This window comes from Vombatus ursinus, unplaced genomic scaffold (assembly GCF_900497805.2).
Source record: "Vombatus ursinus unplaced genomic scaffold, bare-nosed wombat genome assembly UNPS02009573.1, whole genome shotgun sequence".
In the NCBI taxonomy this organism is placed as follows: Eukaryota; Metazoa; Chordata; class Mammalia; order Diprotodontia; family Vombatidae; genus Vombatus; species Vombatus ursinus.
Window position 1 is genome coordinate 22,188,975 of NW_020949351.1, and position 19,767 is coordinate 22,208,741.

At 34.1% G+C, this 19,767-nt stretch overlaps 1 protein-coding gene across 5 annotated transcripts in view; it reads left to right on the forward strand.

Moving 5' to 3' along the window:
- The window catches only part of ZNF236 (zinc finger protein 236), a 212,040-nt gene that overhangs the window by 93,362 nt on the left and 98,911 nt on the right, over positions 1-19,767 (forward strand). For all 5 annotated transcript variants that reach the window (XM_027852409.1, XM_027852410.1, XM_027852413.1 and 2 more), the window contains 5 exons: positions 1,775-2,047; positions 6,602-6,805; positions 11,261-11,405; positions 12,728-12,988; positions 18,409-18,659. In XM_027852409.1, coding sequence (XP_027708210.1) covers positions 1,775-2,047; positions 6,602-6,805; positions 11,261-11,405; positions 12,728-12,988; positions 18,409-18,659 — 1,134 coding nt within the window. The remainder of the gene's footprint in view (positions 1-1,774; positions 2,048-6,601; positions 6,806-11,260; positions 11,406-12,727; positions 12,989-18,408; positions 18,660-19,767) is intronic.

Sequence of the window (19,767 nt, forward strand, 5' to 3'; positions counted from 1 at the left end):
ATTAGGAAAAAACATTGATTTTTTCTTTTTTAGAGTTAGATTTGCGTGTGTGTGTGTGTGTCTGCACACACATATATGAAATTTATCACCTGAAGTCAAATAACTAAATTTTTATTTGAGAAATAGTTCTTCTCCACATACATATATACTCATGTACGTACATACAAGTATGTACGTACATATGTATGTATGGAGGTATATATATGTATCTATTAATGGAATCACCATTCTCCCATGTTTAAGATATCAGAGTTATCTTGAGGATCATAGATTTAGAGCTGAATGGGACTTTCGATGACATCTAGTTCAATTTGTTATTTACAGATTAGTAAATTGAGGCCAAGAGAGTTGACTTGCCCAAGGTCACAGAGGAGGTAACAGGACAGGATTATGAACCCAGTTCCTCTAATTCTGAAACCAGTGCTTTTCTATCACATTGCTTTTTTTTCTTCTTCTTCTTCTACTTCTTTTTTCTCTCTCTCTCTTTTCCCCCTTTTCCCTCCTTCTTATATCCTTTCAGTTACCATGTCAAAGTGAATTTACTTCCTGAGTTTTTTTTTTTTTTTGCCATTTCCTCCTTTCTATTCCTACTACCAAAATCTTTTCCCCAACATAACCCAGGAAAGGTAACTTCTCCTTTCTCTGCATGCCAGTGGCTCTTTGTTCATATCTTTCTTATAACACTTAAACATTCTATGTTATACCACAGTAATATGTGTACTTTCCTTATCTCCAAACTGAATCATGTAAGTCCTTTGAGAGCAGGGACTATGTATGGTGGTAAAAACATTGGTCTGGTTTCTAGGATATTCTGTGCTCTTTATGCACTGTGATTTGGCAGCTCTTGGTGTAGGATTGTTTTCATTTTCATGGTGAATGGAATTGAAGTGATTAGAGCAGGTCATTTTATTTCTCTAGGTTTCAGTTTTCATTTCTCACAAGGTTTATACTCAATCAGGGAATATCCACCTTTTAAAGAAGATACTTTTTGGCAATATACTTAAAATCTAACTTTATGAAGAATCATTTAATATTATGCACTTATTATATATGTGTTTTTTCAGTTGATGATGCCAGAGAGGTTGTCTACCAACTTAGGTATACTGAATTATACATTTTGATCATTTTATTTATACCATTTGTCAGGTATGTTATAGGTGGGATTTTTGTTTAGGTATGGATTACACTAGCTTTTGAGATCTTATTTCATATGTTTAAGTTAATATAATACAGTAAAAAGATCAATTAATTATTCTCTCCAGAATTAATGAAGAAGCATTTATTAGTGGCCTATTATATAGGGGTAGGTGCTAACAGCTGGGAGAGTAGGAACAACTTTATGTAGAAGGTAGTGCTTGAGTAGTTAAAGCAAGCAAAGGATTCTTGGAGGGAGTGCATTCCAAGCATGGGAGGACCCATAGAGTATAGGCTTCTTAAGCTCAGGGACTGTTCATTTTTGTCTTTGTATTTTCAATACCTATCACATAGTAGACAGTTAATAAGTGCTCATTGATTCCACTGATAGAAATATGAATATCCTGGGAAAGAACTTTTTATTTCACTTTTAAAAAAAAGATTAATGTGACTACATTTCTGGAAATTCATTTGCCAGGGGAGCTGGCATATCCATGTTGAACTGCTAAAGTCTCTTCTAGTTCAGGTTCCCTGATTCTAATCTTCTCTAATAGGAAAGTTAAAATAGTCTAAAATTTGGCTTAGTTGGAATGGTTTGTTTTTCCTATGCACATGCATAATTTTTTGTTTTTCTATGCAGGTTCAATTCGTGAAGAGAATGGAATAAGATGGCATGTGTGTCCGTATTGCACAAAAGAATTTAAAAAGCCCAGTGACCTAGTGCGCCATATTCGAATTCATACTCATGAAAAACCATTTAAATGTCCACAATGTTTCCGAGCCTTTGCTGTGAAGAGCACTCTTACTGCTCACATAAAAACTCACACTGGCATCAAAGCATTTAAGTGCCAATACTGTATGAAATGTTTTTCCACCTCAGGAAGCTTAAAAGTTCATATAAGACTTCATACAGGTGAGAATTAAACCATCTCCTGTTTGACAACCTGTAAAAGGACAACATGGTGCAGCATCTTTTGTTTTGTTTTGTTTTGTTTTGGACAGTGTATCCATTAGCCAATAAAATCCAAAATTGCGTGTGTGTGCGTGCATGCGTGTGTGTGTGTGTGTGTGTGTGTGTGTGTGTTTTCCCCCTAGAAAATAGTAAAGTTTGAGTACTTTTTGATGTTCTAGTTCCTAGCTGTATATTTGAATTTCTTAAAGAAGAAAACATATATCTCCTTCAGTCTGCATTGACAATGTGTTTATTAAGGGATATTGAATCAATAATAACAATAATAATAAATATGAACACCTTGTAAATATTAATTCAACACGAAAGAATGAATTACAACTCTTATTGTTGTATTAAGCTTCTCTTTTCAAAGCAGTTTCACATCTGTTATGTGGGAGTTTAATTGCTTAATTTGCTGTACTTTTCTTTTGAATCATATAACAATCTACTGAGTGACTAGGAGATTGTACTGTCACTGTGCAGAAACCCAGACACAGAGATATTGTTTCACATAGCACCGTTAAAGATTACTGCTGCTTATGAACCATAATATCAAGTCAGAACAGCAGATTGCTGTTTATTTTTCCAGATTGTGAATTTAGATGAATAGGTTTTTTTTTTTAGGTTACCACATTTTAACATTTTAGTGTTCAAATACAAATTAACTCTATTACACTAGAAGATCATCGTAATTACAGGACAGAATGATCTTGAAATTTACCTGTGAAAGAGTATTTTCATTTCAGAAGCTCAACTTGGTTTTATAATCCTCTGCTTTCAAACATCCATTCATACATAATATCATCCTTTTTGAAATATAGAGAGGGGGAAAAATCGTTCTACTGTCTTCCTGGGCTCTTTTCTTGAATCACTCTTTTTAAAATGGAATAGTGGTTTTATCCTCTCCATGATATTGTCATTGTGGGAGAAATCCTGTACCATAGTCTCCATTTGCAAGCCTGCTATACAAATAGGAGAATTAAACCAACACTGTAATTTCCATATCCCTGTTATGTGTGGATTTGGAGTTAATGTTAATGCCTATATTTTAGGTTCCGTCTTCTAATGAGAGAAAATATGTTTTCTTAGGAGACATTACTACATAACATAATTTAGTAGTAATTTGTTAGTGTCTGCATACTTTGATTCCTGAATAAATTTGCGTATTTATATTTCAAAACTCTAGAGGATCCGTATTAGCAGTGTTGGTACTCCCTCCTTTGATACCTATCAGAATCTCTCTGTACTGTACTTAGTAGTATTTCTGAATTATTGTGTCTGAAAAAATTCATCATTCATTGAATGTTGAACATTGTGGTGATGTGCTTCTGCAAATTTATCTAGGCTGCTTAAACTTGAAGGCTTTCCAGCAGAGGAGTGCTAACTGGAACTTACACTTTGCTAGCATAGCTTATAATATTTTAGGGTCAATATAATTCAAGAATCATTTTTAAGCATTACTCTGTTCAAGGCCACTGTATTAGAAGCTAGAAATAGACTGAAAGATAGTACCTCCCTTCAAAGAACTGTGGTCAGCTGTATCAGATGTTGCAAAGAACCCAAAAAGAGACCTGAAAATTCCATTTAGGAATTAAGACATCATTAATAACTTTGGAGAAAGTAGTTTAAATTAATTAGGTCAGAAGCTAGATAACCAGAAGTGAGCAGAGTAGAAGTAGAAACATTACAGTCCATAGCATTTTCTTTGAGTTTGGCTGTTGAAGGAGATGAAGGTTGATAGCTTGGGTAGATGGCAGGGTTAAGTAAAGATTTTAAGAGGCAAGTCATGGAGGAAATAGGGAATGGATCAAAAACCTAAATTGAAGGGATTGGTTTTAAGGGGAAACACCACATCTTCTTCAGAAGTTAGAGCAAGGGAAAGAATAGGGGATGATGCCTCTGAAGGCTTTTGAGGTATGGAACAGGAGAGAAGAAACTTAGATCCTTTATATTTTTTCTGTGAAATAGGAGGTAAGGTCCACCTCCAAGGTGGGGCAAGAACATAGGAAGTTTGAGAAGAGGTTTGAAATAGCAACTGTGAGGATTATGATGAGTTCATTAGGGAAAAATAGAAGTATTGTCCTGTGCAATGAAGACCCACTTTAGTTAGGGAACATAAATTTGTATTGGATCCAGTTTATGTGACTTATTTCAGTGGCATTCAGAAGTTATTTCTATGCAGTGAGGCAGCATTGATTAGGAATTTAGCACTTTTATATTCAAAAGTGACACGTATCTTTGCCTTGTATAAGTTATAAAATCTATGTACATTATTTTATCTAGGCAAAAGAAAAACTTTTTTATAGAAATAAATCAGTTAGCAAGAATTGTTTAAGTGCCTATGTGCTAAGCAGTATACTAAGTACTGGGAATCCAAAGACAAAAATAACATTCATTGCTTTCAAAGAACTTCTGTTGGGGAAAAGGCCTGTTGGAATAAATATATACAAAACAAATCCAAAGTAATTAGTGAGGAAATGGGGAATGGAGAGGAGTGAGAGAATAAGGTACTTGCAGCTGAGAAGGATCAGAAAAGGCCCTATGAAGAAAGTAGAGCTTGAGCTGAGCTTTGGAGGAATCTTAGAGGCAGTGAAGAGGTGGTTCATTCCAACCCTCAGGTACAGTCTATTCAGGGGCGTGGAGTTGAGTGTTGAACTACAGTAAGAAGTCCAGGTTGGGTAGAGACTGTAGAATTCATGAAAAGGGGAGTAATGTACAATTTACCTGGAAAGGTAGGTGGTTGGAGCCAGGTTGTGAAGGGCTTTGAGTGCCAAATAGAAATTTTTATTTGACCCTAGAGGTCATAGGAACCCATTCAAGTTTATTGAACAAGTGAGTGATATGAACAAACCTATACTTTAGGCAAATCACTTTGGCAGCTATGTGGAGGATGGAGGGGGAGAAGGGACATAAGGCAGGAAGAGCAATTAGTATGCAATTGCAATATCCAAGTAAGGAATCCTCTTGTAAAGGTGAGTTGTGTACAAAATTCTTATATTCTCAGTTTTGAGGAAAAATATTAATACTTCACTGAGCTCATAGAATATACATTTTAGATCTAATTTAGACTATAACAATTTTAGATGCTCAGCATTTTAGAATGCTAAAATTTATTTGCTTCCTTTTTGTTTAATGTATTACTTTCTTTAAAGAATTATATTGTTATGCAATTGCTATCTTATGAATTATTGTCCTGTTACAGTATTTTAAGGTAAAAATATTCAAGAGTTTTAAATTTTTTTCTAAATGACATTAATTCTTTTTAATTTTATTTTTAAGAGTGACAAAGAAAGGTTGATGATTTATGAAAACCGTATTTGTTAATTATTTTCAAGTTAGTACAAACTTTTAAAAAAAATTTCATTTTAAATTAAATGAATCACTGTGGTATAGTTGATAGAGGGTGGGGTGAACATCAGTCAGGAATACCTGTGTTCAAGTCCTGTCTTTATCACATATTGGCTCTGTGACAGTGAGCTTGCCACTTGACCTCCTAATGCAACTGGTGGCTCTCTAAGTTTCAGACAAGTTGCTTATTTGCATCAGTAGAGATTGTTTCCGCACAGGATATCTCTGTGCCAATAAAAGCACAGCTATAGAACAACCTTTCCCTTCCCCTATTACCTCCCACCTCATGGAAACCTATGTTGGTGAATCTGCTACGTTAAAATTATTATAGTTATAAAGTAAGAAAAATAAGTTAAGAAGTTAATAATAGTTGGACAGAGGTCAACTATTAAACTACTTGAAGTGAATATTAAGGAAAATAAAATAAATTTTGTTTTTAATATCTTTTCCTAGGCTACTTATTATTTAATGAATAGCCAAATATTCAAAAGACCAGCAGCAAAGAGGATTAACTGCAAAAAAAAAATATGGAAAACCTATTAGATAGTTATTGAATAGTAATCTGCTTTAAAAATTTTTCTACAAAATCTTTACTTCTACCAGTCTCACAATTTGGTTAATGTTGCAGTTTCTGTAGTTTTAAAATCACAGCTAAATCCTTTCATTTTAAATGTTAAAGATTTGTATGTTTAGCCTTAGTTCTCACTTGAAATATTTCTGTGCCATACTCTCACTTCAACATTAAGGAAGAATACACAGGTGTTCACATAGATTCAGTTATGTAATGATGAACCAGATGCATAGAGCAGTGTTTAATATGTTAAAATTATTGTTGTGTTGTGGTGTTCAGTCATTTTTAAGATGTGTCTGACTCTTCGTGACCCCATGTGGGTTTTCTTGGCAAAGATACTGGAGTGGTTTGTCTTTTCCTTCTCCAGCTTATTTTACAAATGAGGAAACTGAGGCCAAAGGGGTTAAGTGATTTGTCCAGGATCACAAAGTTATTAAGTGTCGGAAGACAGATTTGAACTCAGAAAGAGGAGTCTTTATGACTCATGGCCTAGCACTTCATCCACTGCACCATAATTATTTTACACTTTGCAGTAATTTTTTTGAGATGTATTGTTTGCCGCAATCATGTACAATGTGTCTTTTTATTTCCATCAGGAGTTAGACCTTTTGCCTGTCCTCACTGTGACAAAAAATTTCGAACATCAGGTCATAGGAAGACCCATATTGCATCGCACTTTAAGCACACTGAACTAAGGAAGTTGAGACATCAGCGCAAACCTGCCAAAGTTCGAGTAGGCAAGTCGAATGTTCCAGTGCCAGATATTCCTTTGCAAGAACCAATTCTCATAACTGACTTAGGTAAGATATGTTAAATATTTTATTATTCGTTGAATAGTATTTCATTTTACACCCTCTGAAGTAGTTTAAATATTAGAGTTTGTGTAGTTCAGTTGGTTTGAACATGATGTTAATTAAATTATACTTACGGTGTCAGACCCTTTATGATCCATTTATCTGTGACCTATGATAAATAAAACAAATCTCGGTTGCTTAAAGACCTTGGCTTAAGCATGTGACCAGGTGAGAATGTTTTCATGAATAACAAAACAATAAACACTTTAAAATGCAAGGTTGAGGAACCTGCAGCCTTGAGGCCACATGTGGCCCTGTAGGTCCTCAAGTGCAGGCCTTTTGACTAAATCCAAACTTCACAGAACAAATCCCCTTAATAAAAGCATTTGTTCTGTAAAACGTGGTCCTCAAGTGCAGCCCTTTGACTGAGTCCATGTGGGTTTTCTTGGCAAAGATACTGGAGTGGTTTAAAAAAAAAAGAAAGAGCTATAAACCACTCTCCAAGATTCTTTGTCAAAATTTGCAATATTGGAGCAGAATATTTTCAACAATTTCCATATCATATCTTTACATGGTTATGTTATCTTGTTAGATACTTACTTTCCCTTGCAAAATTATAGAGATTAAAATTTTTAATTAGTACTGTAAAATAACAGTTGATAAAAAATCTGCCATTGATCCCATTATGATAGTACTATCACAACCTCTTGGTAAGAAAAAGTACTTCATGAAAGTCTTTGTAGGAAGACACTTAAGAAAATTTCCTAATTATTTTTTAAATGCAAGCAGTGTGGTTAAGGTTTTTACTTTTGAGTGGTTGCTGTGATCCTGTTCTCAACAATAATAATAAATAATAAAGTCCCTCCTTAGCTCAACACTCACCCTCCCCCCAAAGTCTTTATCATTCTTTAAAGCCAAGCCTACTCTTTCAATAATAGCAGTTAACATTCATACAGGGCTTACTATGTGCCAGGCACTGTGGTAAGTGCTTTACAATTATCTCATTGATCCTCAATAACAACCCTGAGAGAGATAAGTGCTATTATTATTACCATTTTACAGATTAGGAAAATGAGGCAAACTGAGGTTAAGTGATTGTCCAAGGTTATACAGCTGTAAGTATCTGAGGCTGGATTTGGACTCAAGTCTTTCTGACTCTAACCCAGGATGCTATCCACTGTGCCACCTAGCTTCTCCAAACTTCCCTGTTCTATCAAGCTTTCCCTGTTTCTCTAGTTGCTGATGTTCTCTGTCCACACTATCTTATTTCTGGTGTTTTATATTCTGTCTCTCTCTCTTTCTCTGTCTGTCTCTCTCTCTCCCTCCCTCTTCTCCTCTCTCCATGTAGATATCTATATCTATCTTCTGCTTTCAAGTTGAATTTCCTCTTTCCACCTGCCTTGGTAATTTTGTAAGCTCCTCAAGGATTAAAGACAGGGACTTGTTTCATTTTTGTGTTTGCATTCTTAGTGCCCAGCACAGTGCCTTTCATTCAGTTGGCACTTAATAAATGCTATTGAATTGAATTCATGGATAAAAAATAGTCTTATGGTGCTCAGGAGTTTTAGCATCATTTTAATACTTTTGAGTACTCTCCTGTATACCAACAATGCCCTGGGGATATTCAGTGAATTTCATGTTTTAGGGATCCTGGGAACCTCCTGTGACTCCAGGTGTGACTAGGAATCTATTGAAGCGACCTTTAAATTACTCTGTATGCTTCCTGGACTGAGAGTATAAGCCCATCTGGAGTAGACCAACCTGGAAATTTATAGATGTCATAGGATGTGTTATTTCACATTTGGTTTCCTAGTTTGGCTCCAGAGATCCATGCAATTCTTAGAATGAGATTGAGGAGTTGAAAGTGCTGGCGTTTCCTGTTATCAATCCATCTTACTGTTGTCAAAAAGGACATTTTCAGTGCCTATCAGGTTCTTTATGGTATTTATTTTATTTAGGACTTAGGAAAAAGATCAGAGATGTTACTCTACTTTCTCAAGAATGAAAAAATTGAGGACCATGCTACTGGAAGGAGCGTCTTTAGACTTGGAGCTATACATGCTAACACCGTATTTCTTAGAATCTTGTCCTTGTTTTCAGGGGATTATGATAACAAACCTTATTTCAGTGAAATTTTGGCTTCTTGTAGTGGAATTTGCTCCTTGTAACAAAGTTATACTAGACAGTAGTTCTTATTTGTCATGGTTAGAGTGGAGCACTCTAATTAAATATTTGGGTTATTAGAGTGATCATGTATAACAAATAGGGTAATCAAATTTTGAACAATTAGAATACAGTCAGATGCACTTAAAACTGTACAAATGTTTGCTCTTCTTGATGGTTACAATGGCATTTCAATACATTTAAATACATTGTAGATATCACAAATATCATACCAAATGCTAGTGCTCTCTCTGACAAAATTACCTTACATTTATTTTGTACACATTTGTACAGAATTGTACAATTTGTCCATATTATGCATATATTTATATATCTACATTTGTCTCTTCTGATAGAATGTAAGTTTCTTGATTGAGGGCAGGGGCTTTTCATTTTTGTCTTTGTTTCCTTAGAGCCTAGCAACAGTGCCTGGTACATGTTAGGGGCTTATTATGCTTGTTGACTGGTTGATCTATTTATTCTTTTGTTTTATTGAAGCTGTTAATCATCCTAGTTATCTAGAATTTTCTAAATAACTATTTATGTTTTCTGTGTGTCATCTGAATATAGGAATAACTTTTTTCATTTCTGATACTTACACCTTGAATTTCTGTGTCTTGTCTTAACCCTATGTTTGGTAGTTCTAGAAATATGTTTAATAATAGTGGATGTAGTTGACATCCTTTCTTTTCCATTTTACTTTTTGTAGGTAATCTAGGTCTTCACTTTACTTGTTTTTGGTATTAAATACTTATCCTATTAAAGAAGGTGTCTTTCATGCCTGTAATGTTTAGGCCTTTTAATATTAAGTACATTTTGTTTTTTAAAAAAATTATAAAGTAGGTACTAAATTCTCTAAAGCAAATGTTATTAACCTTTTTTGTGTCGTGGACCTCTTTGGCAGTCTAATGAAGCCTCCTGACCCCTTCTCAGAATAATGTTTTTAAGTGCATAAAGTAAAAATGCATAGAATTACAAAGGAAATTAATTATGTTGAATTACAGTTATCAAGGGGCAGCTAGGTGGCACAGAGGATAGAGCTCCAGCCTCGGAGTCAGGAGGACCTGAGTTCAAATGCAGCCTAAGACAATTGACACTTACTAGCTGTGTGACCCTGGGCAGGTCACCAATTGCTTCACCAAAAAGCAAAAAAAAAAAACCAAACAAACAACAGTTAATGCATACCAGGTTAAGACCCACATCTCTAAAGAATATTTAAAGGATAACCACATGAACATTCATGTCTTTTTAAAAATGACTGTTATATAACTTAAATTGAATCATAGTTTCAACTTTATTGAATTTGTGAAACTCATTCTTTGAGTTTTGAAAGGCTTCATTTCCCCAGTTTTAACTGCTTAGTCTTTTAAAGATAACCTACAACTCAGTGAGTGAAGAAAATTACCTACTTGAAGTAGTTTTGATAGTTTAAAATTTTATTTTACCTCCTTTTAATCATCGCTTTTTAAAAAATGTAATTGCATTACTTTTAATGAAAAGAAACTGATCATTTCGTGTTCCATCTCACTAAGTGGAAAGTGCCATCACTTAGACATATCCTAAAAGACTGAATTATTTAAGTGTAATTTTCTAAACTTAGTAAAGGCCAAAAAGCATCTACCTGTTTTGATTGCTGTTTTCAGCAAATAATAATATAAAATGTTTCCATTTATTTTCTTTTGTAACTTCCCGTAGGAGATAGTCATACATGCATAAATGGTTTTCAGTAAATAATTTATAGGTTTCTGAGAAATTTCTGTGAAAAAATAAGTATAACAAATCTAGAATAAAATAAAGTTCGACAGAATCACTCTGGCATTCTTTATAATAGATAATAATACATTATTTACAACTAGTAGGAAAAGATATTGAAATCCTTGATGCATAAATTTTGTATAAATCCATGATGCATAAAATAGTATTATATAATTAAACTTCTGTGGCAGAAAACTATATTGGTAGGGTGTTGATATTTTGTTCTGGCTTCAAATTTTGAACTCTAGAATAAGACAATCATTTTCTTTAAATGTTGTTTTTTTTCTCTAACGGCATAGGGCTAAAAGAAAAAAGGGTTTATAGAATTTGGAGTGTAATTCACTTTACAAATTCATACATTTTCATTTATTGGTTTTTTGCATTTATTAACTTTTGTTTTTAAAGTGAGGTTTACTTTATAGAAATGCTATCTAATCATAGCTTTTCAGGAACAAAATTTATTATGAATAGTTAAATTATAACTTGTAATTAAGCTTTAAAAATACCTTTAACAATAAACATAGCATTTCTTTTGATTTTTAGGTCTTATTCAGCCAATCCCAAGAAACAGCCAGTTTTTTCAAAATTACTTTAATAATAATTTTGTCAACGAAGCAGATAGACCATACAAATGCTTTTACTGTCATCGGGCTTATAAAAAATCTTGCCATCTTAAACAGCATATCAGGTAAGATAACATATAATGAATATAAATGAAAGTTCAGTAACCTTTTAGGATTTTCATGTGGATCAAATGTGATAACGTATATATAGTGCTTTGTAAACTTGAAAATTTACAAGCTGTCAATATTAGCTGCTTGGGAGAGTATCAGTATGGTAAGGTAGGGTAAGAAGTGCCAGATGTGGAGGTGGGATCACTGGTTATGTGATCATGGGCTTAAGTCATTTAATGTCTCAGAATCTCAGTTTGTTCATTTGTAAAATGAAAATAACTTTTGCACTAATTATCTCATATTAGTGTTATTTTGAGAAAAATATTTGCACACTACATCATGCTGTGCAAATGAGTTCATTTTAAAAAGGTAGAGTTTGGTATGATTCAGTGGCCTAATGACCAATGGAAATATCTCAATAGAATTTATGACATTGAAGAGAGTAAAGCTAATTTGGGATGCTCAAAATTTCTCATTTGGTCTAGAATAATTTTATGATTGGTTTACTTTGTTTGGATTTACCTCCTAACTCTTTACATGAGTGGTTTCTTTTGCCCTATTTCTTTAAATCACTGGCATCGTGGAGGTTATAGAGAATATCATATTATAATAAGCATCAATATTTGGTATTAATAGAAATACTTCAACACTTCCAGAATCCATGACTTTATTGGTTGTGGATTTTCCCTCCAACAGTGTAGATCATAATCCCTTTATGCCTTAACTGACAGACTTTGTAAATTTCCCTGGCTTACAAGAAAATTATCACCTGATGACCAACCTTCTGGTAATGAACCTCTCCAAACTTATCTGGGCTGATTATAAAATTTAAACATGTAATTCGTCAACAATACCATAATTAATGACTTTTTAACTTGGTAGGAGGTATTAAACTTTATATTCTGTTAACATAGTGTTTTAGAGAGCCAAGGGTCACTTCTGTGCTATGATTAGGTATTATGGTAGGACTTTAGTGTATGATAACTTCTATTATCCTGGAATTATTTTTTTTAATACTTTTCAGGCTTGTTCTTGTATAACTAATAATATTGAAGAAGAAATAGAAACTTCATCATGAGAATTACTGTAGGAAGAACATTGGATTTATAATCCCAGAATCTGATTCTAGCTCTTGCTTTGTTACTTAGTGGATGTATTGTGTTGGGCAAATCGGTGAACTTCTCTGAGTTTATAATAGAAGAATAATATCTACCTTTCCTGTGGTACAGGCTTAATGTGAGGATCTCTGAGATAATATATAAAAAATGCTTTGCAAATTTTAGAATACTGTACTAATTTAAGATATTATTACTCATTCTTTCCCCCCTCTCCTTAGATCACATACTGGTGAGAAACCTTTTAAGTGTTCTCAATGTGGAAGAGGTTTTGTGTCTGCAGGAGTGCTGAAAGCACATATCCGAACACATACTGGGCTGAAAGCTTTCAAGTGTCTTATATGTAATGGAGCTTTTACTACTGGTGGTAGCCTAAGGAGACATATGGGCATTCATAATGATCTTCGACCTTATATGTGTCCTTATTGTCAAAAAACATTTAAGACCTCATTAAATTGTAAAAAACACATGAAGACACATAGGTAGGTATTATATGATTTTTTGGTTTTACTTTTAATCTTAAGGATTTCTACACCCAGCACTTCATTTTTCCATGTAAAAAACAGTTCATATATTGACATAGTATGTAGTTTTAGACAGCGGGCTAGCTTTGGATTCAGGATATTTAAATTTCCACCTCCGAAACATTATCTCTGTGATCGTGGACATTTTTGGCTGCCATATCACATTGTTTAACATGTTGAGCATGTAGTTCAATAAATTCCCCAGGTCTTTTTAGCATGAATTATTTCTTTTGAATTGGCTGTAATCTTCTAGAGCCATAGTCTAGTCATTAATCTCATCTCATTAAGACATAGTGACATCTATGAAGTCAAATTTCACTCTGCACATTAGGATCTCTACTTTACCTTGCTTGTATACATACTTTGTGCGTTTATGTTAAAATATCTCAGGACATTTGTTTTAAATAGCTCCTTTCTTGGGTTTGGCCTTCTATGAGTTTATTAGTGTCTATTGCTATTCTTCTTATTGCTACATTTTACCTACTCTCTAGTCACTAGAGTCTAATGTATCTATAATGGTGCCTGTATGTCAATATATGTGTCAATAGGTGTCAATCTTTTTTAATCCCCTATAATTTCTGTTTAAAGCTATTTTAACTAGATTTGTGAGATTCTAGGCAATGATCTCCTTAAGCCACTTAATAGAGGCCTTCTGTTCTTGTTAAAGAATTTCTTTCCTTTATTTTAAGCTATGGCCCAGAAATCCAAATCCTTTCTCAAACACCAGTGTTTTTTAACTTTAAAATTAAAAAATAAAATTTGTTACTCTAAACTTGACAAATACTAATATATTAATATTTCCACATGGGGGAAAAAGAGGATTTTGTATGAAACTGCAAATGTCAATTTTATGTAGCTTTTTTTAAAGTACATGATAAATTCAATGCTTTGCTTCAAAAGTTGTCCTGCAGTCTGCCCCTTTTGACCCTCCTTCAATTCTCTTCTGTGCATTTTTCTTCAGATGTTTCAGTGACCCTTTTCTCTTTTTTCATACCAAGATCACCTCCATGTCTCCTCCATCATACCCCCACTCCCAAATTATACCAAAACCTTCTTTTGTGACAAATGTAGTCAAATAAAACAAATTCCCACACTGACCATGTCTTAAAAAATATTTTGCATTCTATACTTTGTATCTATCACCTCTATTTTAGGTAGCTTGGTTGCTCACGTGGTCCTTTGGAGTCATGAATGGTTAATGCATTGTTCAAAGTTCCCGTTCTAAAAGTTGGTTGTTGGGGTTTTTTGTGTGTATTGTAGACTTTATAATAAATTCTTCATATGATTCTGTTTATTTCACTCAATATTAGCAGGTTTTCCCAGATTATCCCTTTTATCATTTCTTATGATATAATATTCCATTATAGCTGTATTCTCTGTCTGGCTGTTCCCAAATTGATAGACATCACCTTAATTTCCAGTTCTTTGCTACAATTAAAAAGTTCTACTATTAATATTTTTGTTCATATCAGCATTTTCTGTCTTCGATATCTTTTGAGGCTATTGTCTCCAAGGGTATTACTAAGTCAAAGAGTATGCAAAGTTTAGTTACTTTCTGTGCATAATTTCAAATTGCTTTCCAGAATGGCCAGATCACTTAACAGCACCATCAACAATAATTAATATGCCTTACCTCCTGCAACTCCACCAGCTGTTCTCATTTTTTGTCTTTGCCAATCTAATGGATGTAAAGTAGAACCTCTGAATTATTTTAATTTGCATTTCTCTGATTTTTAGTGATTTGGATCATTTTCCCATATGATTGTTGATAAAGTGGTTTTTTTTTCCCCTTGATAGCTGATTATACGTATTGGTTGGTATTTATCTATTAAGTAAAGTTTTTGTTCTTTCTATGTTTGAATCATTTACAAATGTATCGCTATCATATTTTTATCAGAGAAACTTGCTGCAAAGATTTTCCCCCAGTTAATTGTGTTTCTTCTAATTTTAACTGCATTGATCTTATTTTTTATGTGTAAAAGCTGTTCAGTTTTATGTAATCAAAACTGACTGTTCAGTCTTCTGATCTTCTCTATCCCTGGTCCAGAACTCTTTGCTTAATCATAGTTATGAAATCTCTTTACTTATTTAATGTGTTTACCTTTTATAGCTAGGCCATTTATTCATTTGAAGTTTATTTTGGCATGTAGTATAGGGTCAGGTTTAGGGGTACAGGGGAATAGTAGTATATTAGTGTAGTAGGAATAATAGTGTGTGTGTATATATATATATATATTCACACACATATATATGTAAAATATATAGGGGAATAGTAGAATAGAAAGGCTCTATGATACACAAAAATGTTTATAACTGCACTTTTTTGTGGTAGCAGGGAACTGGAAATAAAGTAATCATTTGTCCATTGGGGAATAGCTAGATGAATCGCCGCTTGTGAATGTCTTTCCGAAAATGAGGCACATATCGGAAGCTGTATAGAGAAGGGCAACCAAGATAGCGAGAGGAAAGGAGACTAGGGCATATGAGGGTTGGTTGAAGGAACTAGTTTAGCCTAGAGGTAGAAGACTTAGAGAGGCATGATAGCTGCTTTTAAGCAGCAGTATAGGGGCAGCTAGATGGTGCAGTGGATAGAGTAATGGGCCTTAGTCTGAGAAAGTCATCTAAATGAGTTCAAATATGGTCTCAGACACTTACTAGCTGTGTGACTCAGGGCAACTTAACTCTTTTTGCCTCAGTTGCCTCATCTGGAAAATGAGCTGGAAAAGGAAATGGGAAACCACTCCAGTATCTTTGTTAAGAAAACCCCAAATGGGGGATAACTAGGTGGAGCACTGGATAGAGCACTGGCCCTAGAGTCAGGAGGACCTGAGTTCAAATCCGGTCTCAGACTAGACACTTGCCACTTATTGGCTTTGTGACCCAGGGCAAGTCACTTAACCCTAATTGCCTCAAAAAAAAAAAAAAACCCAAGAAAACCCCAATTGGGGTCACGAAGAGTCAGATATGACTGAAACAACTGAACAACAATAACAAATAGTCAGGAGTGTGCTGGAGCCATCTCCAACTGTTTCTTATTAAATTTTCAGCGTGATCATTTATACCTCGGACATTGGCACTTAGTACACATCAGGACTTGATTTATTGTTTTGTTGATTGTCTAGACTTAGTGTTAATAATGCAGATTAAATTTGAAAGTGTGTGCATACATTTTTTACCCAGTTGTTAGTAATTTACCAGCAAACTATTGTATTGTTTTATAAACATTGCTTGGCCTCAGTAGGAGTACAGTTGAAGGCTCTGGAAATGAAGTCATCACCTGACTGGAGGACAAGTGACTATAGAATAATAGTTAAAAATAATAGGCATTTCTATAGCACTTCAAGTTTTACAAAGCACCTTGCATAAGTTATCTCATTTGGTTCTCAAACCCCACTGTGTGCAGTATTATTCTTTATTTATTTATTTAATTTGTTTATTTTTAGTTTTCAGCATTCACTTCATAAGCTTTTCAGTTTTAAATTTTCTTCCCCTCCCTCCTCTCCTCAAGACTGCATGCAATCTAATATAGACTCTGCATATACATTCCTATTAGATATATTTTCACATTAGTCATGTTGTAAAGAAGAATTAGAACCAAAGGGAGGAACCACAAGAAAGAAGAAACAAACCAAAAAAAGAGCAAATAGTATGCTTTGATCTGCATTCAGACTCCATAGTTCTTTCTCTGGATGTGGATAGTGTTTTCCATCATGAGTCTTTTGGAAATGCCTTAGATCTTTGCATTGCTGAGAATAGCTAAGTCTATCAAAGTTAGTCATAGCACAATCTGGCTGTTACTGTGTACAGTGTTCTCCTGGCTCTGCTCACTTCACTCGGCATCATCAGTCCATACAAGTCTTTCCAGGTTTTTCTGAAATCTGCCTGCTCATCGTTTCTTATAGCACAATAGTATTCCATTACATTCATATATCACAACTTGTTCAGCCATTCCCCAGTTGATAGGCATCCCCTCAATTTTCAGTTCTTTGCCATCACAGAAACAGCTGCTATAAATATTTTTGTCCATGTGGGTCCCATTTGTATGATGTCTTTGGGATACTAGAAGTATCTATTTTCTGTCTTTGGAATACTAGAAGTATCAATAGCATCTAGAAGTGCTATTTCTAGGTCAAAGGGTATGCACAATTTTATAGCCCTTTGGGCGTATTTCCAAATTGCTCTCCAAAATAGTTGGATCATTTCATAACTCCTCCAGCAATGCATTAGTGTTCCAATTTTCCCACATCTCCAACATTTATCATTGTTCTGTTTTGTCATGTTAGCCAATCTGATAGGCGTGATATGGTGTCTCAGAGTTGTTTTGATTTGCATTTCTCTAATCAATAATGATTTAGAGCATTTTTTCATATGACTATAGATAGTTTTAATTTCTTTATCTGAAAACTGCTTGTTCGTGTCCTTTGACCATCTATCAATTGGGGAATGACTTGTATTCTTAATAAATTTGATTTAGTTCTCTATATATTTTAGAAATGAAGCCTTTATCAGAGACACATGTAGTGTTATTCTTAATGGAATTTCTGCCAGACTGCTTTACAGTGTTCTCTGAAGTTCTTATTGAATTGTGAGAACTTAACCCAATAATTTGGATCTTTGGATTTAATTGAACACTGTGCTGATTTGTTTATTGAAGCAGCTAAGTGGCTCAGTGAATAGGCCTGGAGTCAGGAAGACCTGAGTTCAAATTCATCCTCAGACATTACAAGTCATTTAATCTCTGTGTGTCTCGGTTACCTCAGCTGTCTAATCAAAACACCATCTGCCTCACAGAGTTGTTGTGAGGATCAAATGAGATAATACGTGTAAAGCACTTAGCATGGTACCTGGCACATAGTAGGCAATTAATAAATCCTTGTTTCTTTCCCTCTTCAATCACTTCTTTATGATGGATATTTAATCTGTTCCACAAATCTTTTTTTTTTAAGAGTACCAAATTCATTCTTTTCAACAAGAAAGAAAATTTTAAATAGTAGGTAAACTTCTCTTAAAATAGTAAATAATCATAAAATCTAAGGGTTTTGATAATTGTATAGTCTTGTATAGTCTTCTCTGTCATTTTACAGATGAAAAAACTGAGGCTGGAGATATTAAACAAATTTGGACAGATCACTTAGATAGTAAGTTGCAAAGTTAGGATTAAATCTCAGGTATACCCCAAAGCTATTGCTCTTTTTATCGTATTTTACTAAAGTTGTAATGAGGGATACTTTATGAGGTGGGAAAAGAGAAGGTCAGTAGAAGAGAAGGATAAAAATAAAATGTTATTCTAGTTCATAAAATAGTTTTCTAAATGATTTTCTTTAAAGATAATTATAAGAACTTCTGACAATTGTTTCGTTTTATTTATTTTTTTAAAGATATGAACTTGCTCAGCAGTTACAACAGCACCAACAAGCTGCTTCTATAGATGATACCACAGTAGATCAGGAGACCATTCATGTTTCTACTCAGATGCAAGTAGAAGTTGAAAGTGATGAACTACAGCAAAGTGAAGCTGTCACTACTGATCATGAAGCCATTTTGGAATTGGACCAGCAACATGTAGTAGGTGCAGAAGAAACTGGCCTTGGACAGCAGTTGACAGACCAACCTTTGGAGACAGATGAAGGTAACTTTCTGAATGTTAAAGATGTATTTTTATTGTATATGGAATGATGAAATTGTCCTAGACTACTCTGGTCTACATTGAATTCTTCATTTTTGTAATCTCTTGACAGCATCACTTACTGTCTTGCATTTTGATTATATGTTGGCAGTCATGTATAGCCAATCATACACGGTTGTTGGCTCACTACCTCTCCCTTGAATACTAGGTGCATCTCTAAAAATTGACCCCTTAAAAAGGAATAATAATATAAGTATAAATAGAAAACTAATACTAACTATAGATTCCACTTGTTTCCCAGTGATTATATAAAACTTTTAGGATGCGGACTGTATTTATACTTCCTTTTTATCCTTGTATTGCATAGTATAGTGCTGTATATAAGGTTGTTCTATAAATATCTGTTGAATTGAATTGGTTTATAGAATGTTACTTTCAGGAAGATTTCTGAGTTTCCTGACAAAGTACTTAGCTGGATATGTCATCTAATTGCTATAACAGGTTTTCTATCCTCTACACTTTGATTTCTTTTCTGATTATGTGTGTTACTGATAATGTCTTTAAGAAAAAATACCAATAGAATTTTGTTGACACCTCATTTTTGAACTTTTGAAGACACTATTTACATTTTCTCTACCCCATGATTTTTTGGAGTTTATTAATGCCTTTTGTTATTACATCACTTTAAGAATATTTCTCCCTTCTACCATTTAATAAACCTTCCCTAGCACCAGAGATTTTAAAAAATGCTCAGCAAAAGGCTTCATGTAGGAAATGGTACTTGAGTTGACCTTTGAAAGAAGGTAGTAATTCTGAGAGAATTGTTGTTTGTCCTTTGTTCTCGAAGATGGCCATGGTATCAGGAAGGTGATGCTGTGACTTGCAAGTGAATTGGATTTAAGTGAGGGAGGGCTGTGCAAGTCACCAGCCTTACTTTGTCCTCTGGAACCATCTTGTTCCAGTGGCAATATTATATATTAGGATGACTGGAGATGGCCCTTCTCTCTGAGAAGAATGAAGATAGTATATTCCAGACATGAGAGAGTATATGCGAAAGAATTGATACAGGAGATGGAATGTTATGTAAGAGGAACAGCAGGTAGGCTAATTT